This window comes from Portunus trituberculatus, chromosome 21 (genome assembly GCF_017591435.1).
Source record: "Portunus trituberculatus isolate SZX2019 chromosome 21, ASM1759143v1, whole genome shotgun sequence".
Lineage (NCBI taxonomy): Eukaryota > Metazoa > Arthropoda > Malacostraca > Decapoda > Portunidae > Portunus > Portunus trituberculatus.
The window spans coordinates 15,777,034-15,787,033 of NC_059275.1; the positions used below are offsets into that span (position 1 = coordinate 15,777,034).

Here is a 10,000-nt window from a genome sequence, read left to right on the forward strand (position 1 = left end):
CCAAGCACTGTGTTTTGTACGATGCAGCAGAGAGAAGTGGGAAAAAGTTGTAGTGGTTTAGTTTAGTGTGTTTTTGGTGTTTGCTTGTGTTTGGTAATGTAGGAATGGTTTGTTTTAAAGGTTATTGTATTTTGGTTTTAAGGGAGTGAGAAAAGCTGTACTGTTTTACTTTTTAGTGTGTTTTTTTGTGTTTTCTTGTGTTTGGTGATATAAGAAAGGTTTGTTTAAAAGTTCATTGTAATTTTTTTTTAAGGAAAGTGAGAAAACTTGTACTGTTTTACTTTTTAGTGTGTTTTTTAGTGTTTTCTTATGTTTGGTACTGTAGAAAAGGTTTGTTTAAAAGGTCATTGTATTTTTTTATGGAAGTGAGGAAAGCTGTAGTTTTAATTTTTTTTTTTTTTTGCGGGGGGGGTATTCTCTTGTTCTCAGTACTGTGGGAATGGTTTGCTTTAAAAAGTTATTGTATTTTTGTCTGAAGGAAGTGAAAAAAGCTGTACTGTTTTATTTTTCTTGTGGTTTTGGTCTTTTCTTAATCTGTTTGGTGCTGTAGGAATAGTTTGTTTGGTTTGCTAGAAAGGTTATTGTATTTTTGTATTTTTGTGCGTATGGTGAGCGCGGAGAAGCAGAGGGAAGTGAGGAAAGCTGCACCGTTTTACTTTTCCTGTCTTTATTTGTGTTGTCTTGTGTTTGGTACTGTAGGAAATTTTTCCTTGAGAGATGCGTGTAATGTTTGTGTGGTGACGCAATCGTGTATCCTGTTCCACCACCACCATCATCACCACCACCACCACCACCACTACCAGCAACAATAACAATGTATAATCCAACATAAAAAATAGAAAAAAAAAAATATTTCCGCGTCCTCATTAAAGAAACGTCACTTTCTTCTTTCTGAGACACGTGAAGGGCGGGTGAGGAGAGGCCTTGACTTGTGAGGAGGAGGAGGAGGAGGAGGTCGCGGTGTTCGTGGAGGAGGCTCATGCGCGTACTAAGGCCAGGAATAACCTTTACCTCCACCACCTCACCTCCACCTCAACCTCAACCTCAACCTCCACCTCCACCTCATCCTCATCCTCATCCTCATCCTCCTCCTCCTCCTCCTCCTCCTCCTCCTCCTCCTCCTCCTCCTTACCTCATTCCCTCTCAAGCTTTTCATCCTTTTTTGTCGGAAACTTTTTTTACGGAGGATTCATTGTATATCTGACCACTCAATCTCGCTACACACACACACACACACACACACACACACACACACACACACACACACACACATCGTCATCATTATCATTATTAGCATTATCAAAAACAATAATTTCCTTTTCCTTATTTTCTTCTCGGGAAAAAAGACACGCAGGGATTACATGAATAAGTAAGTTAGTAGTAGTAGTAGTAGTAGTAGTAGTAGTAGTAGTAGTAGTAGTAGTAGTAGTAGTAGTAGTAGTAGTAGTAGTAGTAGTAGTAGTAGTAGGTTATCCTATTTCTCCGTTCACTCTGCAACATCCTATCTCATCATTCTGGACTAATATGATTTTTCAAAACCCAATTTCTTGTTCATCACAGTCGTAGATGGTTTCTACTACTAACTACTACTACTACTACTACTACTATTACTACTACTACTACCACTATCTCCTTTCCACTTCTGTATTTATTTGTGTTTTTTCGACCATTCTGGAACTTCTTTTATCTTCTAGTAGTTTATCTTCTTATCTCAGTATTTCCATCTTAACGTAAATGTTGTATTATCAGATATTCTTTCCTTCTTCTTTTGTTTATTTCCCTTCATCTTTCTTTCTATTTTTATCTTCTATATTTACCGCTTTTTTTTTAACCACTATTTCATTTTCATAGCGGTGTTCTTTATTGTCATATTTCATCATCATCATCATCATCATCATCAATCAATTTTTTTTTTTTCAATTCTCATCTTCATTTATCTTCGTCTCCGTCCATCATTTCCGATCTAACTTCTTTTTATAGCATTTTTTTCATTCATTTTTCTTTTATCTCCGTTTCCTTTCTTATCTAACTTTTATTTATAGCTTTTGTCTTCATCACTACACACCTACAAGCACACGCACACGCACACACACACACACACACACACACGGCTGCACGTCTCTCCCATGCCTAACACTTCCTTCCAACTCCACGCCAACACATCCACGCTCAATCTACATCACAATTCCACGCTTACACTCCCTCACAGACACACACACACACACACACACACACACACACACACACACACACACACACACACACACACACACACACACACACACACACCGTTTCATCCACGCCATTTCCACATCCACATCTCCCCATTAACCTCCTTTCCACGCCTCCTCCATATAAACTACATATTTTCCAAGTCTATTGCATCCCTTCCACGACCTTCACGTCCTCCATACCTCCCTCCACGCCTCCCCTTGCGCCCTCCACGCCTTCCTCCACCTCCCTCCATGCCCTCCTTGCCCTCCACATCTACCTCCACATCTCCACCTCCACACTTCCCTCCACGCCCTCCACACTTCCCTCCAAGCCCTCCAGCCTCCCGCCACGCCTCCTCCCACGCTCTCCACGCCTTCGTCCACGCCCGACCCAAATTCTGCTGTCAGTGCTGCTTCGCTAAAATCAATTTTACTTTTAGAATACTGATGGGGCTAGTTTTCCCTCGCTTCCCCTCAATTGACCTAGCTTTACTCTCTCTCTCTCTCTCTCTCTCTCTCAATGCGACCCAATTCCTCCCTTTTTTCCCTTTCCCTTATCTCTCTCTTTTGTTTATTCTTTCTCTTTCTCACATTCAGTCTCTCATTCTTCTTTATCTTTTTCTTCCTATTTCCTCACATTTCACTCAGTGTTGATTCTCTCTCTCTCTCTCTCTCTCTCTCTCTCTCTCTCTCTCTCTCTCTCTCTCTCTCTCTCCAATAAAAATCTATCTTCGTTATTTATCGTGTAAATCCGACAGAGAGAGAGAGAGAGAGAGAGAGAGAGAGAGAGAGAGAGAGAGAGAGAGAGAGAGAGAGAGAGAGAGAGAGAGAGAGAGAGAGAGAGAGAGAGAGAGGGAGAGAGGAAATCTATCTCCCTTTAAGGCGTCTCTTCTCCCTTGAATTGTGGCAGAGAGAGGAAATGTTGACAAAGTGTGTGTGTGTGTGTGTGTGTGTGTGTGTGTGTGTGTGTGTGTGTGTGTGTGTGTTTCACTGTTTGATCTGCTGCAGTCTCTGACGAGACAGCCAGACGTTACCCTACGGAACGAGCTCAGAGCTCATTATCTCCGATCTTCGGATAGGCCTGAGACCAGGCACACACCACACACCGGGACAACAAGGTCACAACTCCTCGATTTACATCCCGTACCTACTCACTGCTAGGTGAACACCACCTACACGTGAAAGGAGACACACCCAAATATCTCCACCCGGCCGGGGAATCGAACCCCGGTCCTCTGGCTTTGAAGCCAGCGCTCTAACCACTGAGCTACCGATGTGTGTGTGTGTGTGTGTGTGTGTGTGTGTGTGTGTGTGTGTGTGTGTGTGTGTGTGTGTGTGTGTGTGTGTGTGTGTTTCTTACATATTTCCCCAGTTCTAGACACACACACACACACACACACACACACACACACACACACACCACACAGCCTATAAAAGAATGCCTCCGTTCTTTCTTTCTTTTCTTTCTTTCTTTCTCTCTCTTTCTTTCTTTCGTTAACTTTTCTTTCTTTGTTTCTTAATTTATTTTTCGTGTTCTGAGCTAGTTAAATGTGGTGGTGGTGATGGTGGAGGTGGAGGTGGAGGTGGAGGTGGTGGTGGTGGTGGTGGTGGTGGTGGTAGGGTGAAATAGTAACAGTGTTGGCAGGGTGTAGTGATGTTGCTTGGAGAGGATGAGTGTTGACAGAGTGTTGTGTAGGCCTGTGTGTGTGTGTGTGTGTGTGTGTGTGTGTGTGTGTGTGTGTGTGTGTGTGTGTGTGTGTGTGTGTGTGTGTGTCCGTCCGTCTGGTGGTGGTTAAGATTCTAATTTTGCATGGTTTGTCATAAAAAGAAAACTTAATTTCTACTTTATATATCTACTTTCATTTTAGCGATTTTTTGTTTATCTATCTATCTATCTAATCATTCATTTTTACACTATTAACATTTTTTTATCAATATTTTACCCTTGTTATAAATAATAAATGGTGTAAACAGGTGTTTTCAATCTGGGATTCGCGAACACCCACAGGTTCACAAGAAAATTTCAAGGGTACTTAGACGGCTGATCTAATATCCTTTACAGCACCATTGCATGTTGAGTTGGTAATAGTGTCAGTCGCTAAATCAACATTGTTCGACGTCAGATTACAGGGGGTTCGGTTAGATGGTCTTTTAACTCAGGAGGTTCTTAACGAGAAAAAGATTGAGAAACCCTGCTGTAACATATGTAGATTCCTCTTCTATTAAACACACACGAAGCAGAAAACTAATCTTTTTATTTGATTTATTCTTATTTTTATCTATTAATCTTCTTTACTTATTTATTTTGTTTATTTACTTTTTTTAAGAGAAACTAATCTAGTTCATATTCTTTATAAAATACTAATCTCTCTCTCTCTCTCTCTCTCTCTCTCTCTCTCTCTCTCTAAGTCTCTTCTCTCTCTCTCTCTCTCTCTCTCTCTCTCTCTCTCTCTCTCTCTCTCTCTCTCTCTCTCTCTCTCTCAAAATATCATGTCTCGTTAATTCTTTTCCTTCACTCATTACCGTCTTGTTCTTCTTCCTCATTTGTCCCGCTAATTAAGAAAACTCCTTTGGGCTACACCTTTGTATAACGTAATGGCTTGCTGCCTGTCCTTCTACCCCTCCACACCTCTCCATTTCTTTTATCCAAACTTCTTTTCTAAACGTATTTCTATTTATCTAGTTATTTATCTTACTTGTTTTTTCTTATTCAGTTTTTTTCTACTCACAATGGTTATTCTTTTCCTACTTTACCTCCTCCTCCTCCTCTTCTTCCTCTCCTCCTTTTCTTTCTACTCCTCCTCCTCCTCTTCTTCCTCCTCCTCCTCCTCCTCCTCCTCCTCCTCCTCCTCTTTTTTTTGTTCCGGTAATTCCTTAATTTAATTTCGCTTTGCTCCTAATGGTCATTCTTCCTTCACATACTCTTCATTCCTTTCCTCCACCACCCCCAACTCCTCCTCCTCCTCCTCCTCCTCCTCCTCCTCCTCCTCCTCCTCCTCCTCCTCCTCCTCCTCCTCCTCCTTTAATCACCCTAATACAAGATCAAGGTCACGACATAACTCCCAGGAAATCAGAATCATTGGTGTTAAACTGCTTATCTCTTACACGAGGCAATGGAGGCAGATGAGAGAGAGAGAGAGAGAGAGAGAGAGAGAGAGAGAGAGAGAGAGAGTTTATAGACGTAGTGGAAGGAGTAGATGACGATGTAATGGATGGCAATAGACTGAAGTGTTTTGAGTGGTGCTAAAAATCAAAGGTCTGGCAGAAAAGAAGAAAGAAGAAAGAAGAAGAAGAAGAAGAAGAAAGAAAAGAAGAAGAAGAAGAAGAAAAGAGAAGGATGAGGACTTGTGTGATAGGAATGGGGAAAGTAAGGAAACGTGAAGGTAGAAATAGTAAAGATGGAGATGAAGTGAAGACGAAGAAAAGGAAGAAGAAAAAGAAGACGACGAAGAAGGAATCGTATGTAACAAACAAATAAGACGAAGAAAAAGGAACAAGAACAAATACAAGAAAAGAAGTCTCTCTCTCTCTCTCTCTCTCTCTCACACACACTGGACAGGTAAAGGTTAAATCTCTCTCTCTCTCTCTCTCTCTCTCTCTCTCTCTCTCTCTCTCTCTCTCTCCTCTCAGCATCAAATTCATAGAAAACGAAAGAGTTAAGCCAAAGAAAACTGGGTGATTTTATCCGTAACTTCTTTAATCTCATACGGTGTGTTTGAGAATGAATGTATAGTACTGGACAGCTAATTAAATGGCTAAGTATATAAATAACAGCCTCTTGAATTTCTTAGTTGTAATTTTTTTTTTTTTTTTTTTAGGTTTCTTATGAACACAATGGATATTAACCCCTTCAGTACTGGAATACATTTTTATCATGAGGTTTTGGATATGATTACACGATTTTGTTGACATTAGGAAGGGTCTATGGAGGTTTGAAGATTAATGGCCACAGCCTTCACTATTTCAATCAGCCACGTGAGTTTCCAAAGCTGCACAAAAGCGGCAAATAATAAAAAAAAAAATGAAAACGTGTCATGGTACTGAAGGGGTTAAGAGATATGCACTATTTAACTATTTAACTAACTTAACCCTTTCAATATTGGGACACATTTTTATCATGGGTTTGGGTATAATTAAACGATATTACATTAGGAAGGGTCTATAGGGGTAAGAAGATTAACGGCCAGTCTTCACTATTTTAATCCCCACATAAGTTTCTGAAGCTGTATAGAATCACTATGTAGTAGACAGAATGACTATGAAAAAGCGTCATGGTACTGAAAGGGTTAATGAATGCAGTGAGGGACAGTAAGGTCAGCGCAGGAAGGCTCACGTTTCGCTGACCTTTGTCCTGAGTGTTCCAAGTCAAGCCAGCCTCACCCTAAGTTCAAAGAGGCCACGGTGCTTTAAAGAGTGGCTTAGTAAAAGGTCACAATTAACACTGCAGCTTTTAATTCATTCTCTCTCTCTCTCTCTCTCTCTCTCTCTCTCTCTCTCTCTCTCTCTCCAGACGCATTTATTTTTTTTTTCCATGTTCTGTTAATTAGTGACGAATTCAATGAAGATAGATAGAAAAAAATAAATGAAGGGAACACCAAGCACCCTCAGAGAGAGAGAGAGAGAGAGAGAGAGAGAGAGAGAGAGAGAGTTTATCTTGACCCAAATAATTAAGTTTTAAGATAAGCTAATGTTTGTTTACATTACAATTTATTGGCAACTATAAACTTGCACTTTTCATGGAGGATGGATTTCTGCTCTCTCTCTCTGTCTCTGTCTCTCTCTCTCTCTCTCTCTCTCTCTCTCTCTCTCTCTCTCTCTCAAAGCACAGTTAACCCTTCATAGAAAACGATAACCTAGCGGAGAGTGAGAAAGAACCGCATGAATTTAAGACTAACTCAACTAAAGGAGAGAGAGAGAGAGAGAGAGAGAGAGAGAGAGAGAGAGAGAGAGAGAGAGAGAGAGAGAGAGAGAGAGAGAGAGAGAGAAATACGGAAGCTCTCATGCATAAACAATAGATTTTCATACATCGCATCCCGTTCTCAAATTAAGAATACAGATGAACAAAATGATAAACTAATAGAGAAACTCCCTAGGAAGACGCTCCGAAGGGTGACGAGGAGAGCAGGGCGTAAACAAAACTGCTGAAGGGGGAAGGTGTGACTCGAGCAACTTATTCAACTTTCACAAAGACGCCGAGGGGAAAAGTAGATATGGAGTTTGTAGTGTAAAGTTTCAACGTATTTGATTTTTCCCCCCAGAGAGAGAGAGAGAGAGAGAGAGAGAGAGAGAGATTCACCGTCGCAAAGATTCATTATTATCTCAAAATACAACCACAAAAATACAAAACATAAGAAATATTAAGTAAATTATTAAGGTTATTTCCACCATCCCAAACACAAAACAAAAGGAAAATCAAAAAAAATTAGTAAGGTTATTTCCACCATTTCAAACACACTCGCAAAACAATTTGAAATTACCAAGATTATTTTCACCGTGGCAAAAAAAAAAAAAAAAAAAACTTGCAACTAAAAAGAAAGAAAAAGAAAAAAAAAAAAAAAACATTGAAGATAAACACAAGAAATTTAGTAACATAATATTTCCACTATCAAAGACCCATCCACGTAACAACCTGGAAATAAGTAACGTTATTTTCACCACTCCTTTACTCACCGTCTATATCCACCTCGTCCACCATGACACGCAGCTCCTCCTCCGTGGCAAACTGTCCCAGGTTACGCATGAAGAGTCCCAGCTCATGGCTCGTGATGGTGCCGTCTCCGTCCTTGTCAAACAGCCGGAAAGCCTCACGGAACTCTGGAGGGAAGGCAAGCTGGCGTGAGACTGAAGGAAATGTAGCTGTGGTGAAATTAGAGCTATGGTGGAGGGAAAAGCGTGAAGGAAGGATAAAAGACAGAGGAAGACATGACGACCTACAAATAGATATCAAGCGAACTGAGACAAAAGAGGAAGACGAAGAAGACGACGACGAAGAAGAAGAAGAGGAAGAAAAAAAGAATATGAAAAGAACGAGAACAAGAATATGAACAAGAACAAGGAAGAGAAGAACAAGAACAAGTAAAAGAACAAGAACTAGACTCGGGGAAGAACAGCCGGGATGAGACAGAGGCTTTTTCTCCTCCTCCTCCTCCTCCTCCTCCTCCTCCTCCTCCTCCTCCTCCTCCTCCTCCTCCTCCTCTTCTTCTTGTATTGGGTTAGTTATTTTGTGTCATCCTTTCTTCACATATACAATTCCTCACTCTTTTCGCCTCCTTCCTCCTCCTCCTCCTCTTCCTACCTCGTTTCCTCCTCCAAGAATTGTGTTGTTCTGACTTTCCTTGTATAATCATCCTCCACCACCACCACCACTACCACTACCACTACCACTACCACTACCTCCTCTTCCTCCTCCTGCCCCTCCTCCTCCTCCTCCTACAAGGAAGGAGACAAGAAAAACAACGGAGTCCAAAAGATTAATAGATTTTTGGTACAAGTAAAAGGAGGAGGAGGAGGAGGAGGAGGAGGAGGAGGAGGAGGAGGAGAAAGGAGAAAAAGAAAACGATGAAGGAAAAGAAAAAAAAAAGAAAAAGGTAAAGAGGATATCAGAAGAGTAAAAAGGAAGAACAGTAAAAGACAAAAAACAAAGGAAAATAAGAAAAGTGAGCAAAGGGGAAGGGAAAAATGTAAATGAAAAAAAATAAATGAAATGAGAAAAAAATGGATATCGGAAAATGGAGAGAGAGAGAGAGAGAGAGAGAGAGAGAGAGAGAGAGAGAGAGAGAGAGAGAGAGAGAGAGAGAGAGAGAGAGAGAGAGAGACTAAGGACCTTTAAAGAAGAGTAAGGGCCCGGAAGAAGAGGAGAGGCAGTGTAATCATCTTTAATCAGTGTCAGAGAGAGAGAGAGAGAGAGAGAGAGAGAGAGAGAGAGAGAGAGAGAGAGAGAGCACGTTGATTATTTAAGTTTATAAAATAAATAACGAGTTTCCTTCCTTTATGTAAAGTAAAATCAGCCAAAACTTCAGAATTAAAAAAGAAATAAAGAGAAAAGTGAATAAAAGAAGTAAAATGAAACAGGAATTAGGAAGAGAAGTAAAAAGAAAAATAACGACAGTAGTTCATGTTAGTCTCTCTCTCTCTCTCTCTCTCTCTCTCTCTCTCTCTCTCTCTCTCTCTCTCTCTCTCTCTCACATTGGACAGATATTCAATATTGCATATAACAAAAAAAAAATTGAACCTGTCAGGAACAATGTCTCTCTCTCTCTCTCTCTCTCTCTCTCTCTCTCTCTCTCTCTCTCTCTCTCTCTCTCTCTCCAATATCTAATTAGTGTCTCTCTCTTCCTTATCTCCCTTTTGTTTCCTCCACCTCCTACTCCTCCTCCTCCTCCTCCCTACTCCTCCTCCTCTTAATCGTAATTCAAATCCTACTCTTTCTCTTGTTATCTCTCTTTTTTATGTTCTTCCCACGATTTGCTTTCCTGTCTCCTTGTCCTCATCTTCGTCCTCCTCCTCCTCCTCCTCCTCCTCCTCCTCCTCCTCCTTCTCATCTTCCTCCTCCTCGTCTTCCTCCTCCAATTTCTTTTCTGCTTCTGTGATTGTCTGACATCAGAATTTTATGCGAGCAAGTGTGTGTGTGTGTGTGTGTGTGTGTGTGTGTGTGTGTGTGTGTGTGTGTGTGTGTGTGTGTGTGTGTGTGTGTGTGTGTGTGTGTGTCCCTCGTGCCATTTTATCCTTAAGAAAAATGGAGATAATCATGAAAATTTCCTGTTTTTTTCCCTTCCTTGTCCCAGTTG

The 10,000-nt window shown here is 40.8% G+C and overlaps 1 protein-coding gene across 1 annotated transcript in view; it reads right to left on the bottom strand.

Annotated features, from left to right (window-relative positions):
* Window positions 1-10,000, bottom strand: part of LOC123507067 (neo-calmodulin-like) — a 44,754-nt gene that overhangs the window by 13,590 nt on the left and 21,164 nt on the right. Inside the window, exon 3 of the mRNA XM_045259610.1 lies at window positions 7,884-8,027. Coding sequence (XP_045115545.1) covers window positions 7,884-8,027 — 144 coding nt within the window. The remainder of the gene's footprint in view (window positions 1-7,883; window positions 8,028-10,000) is intronic.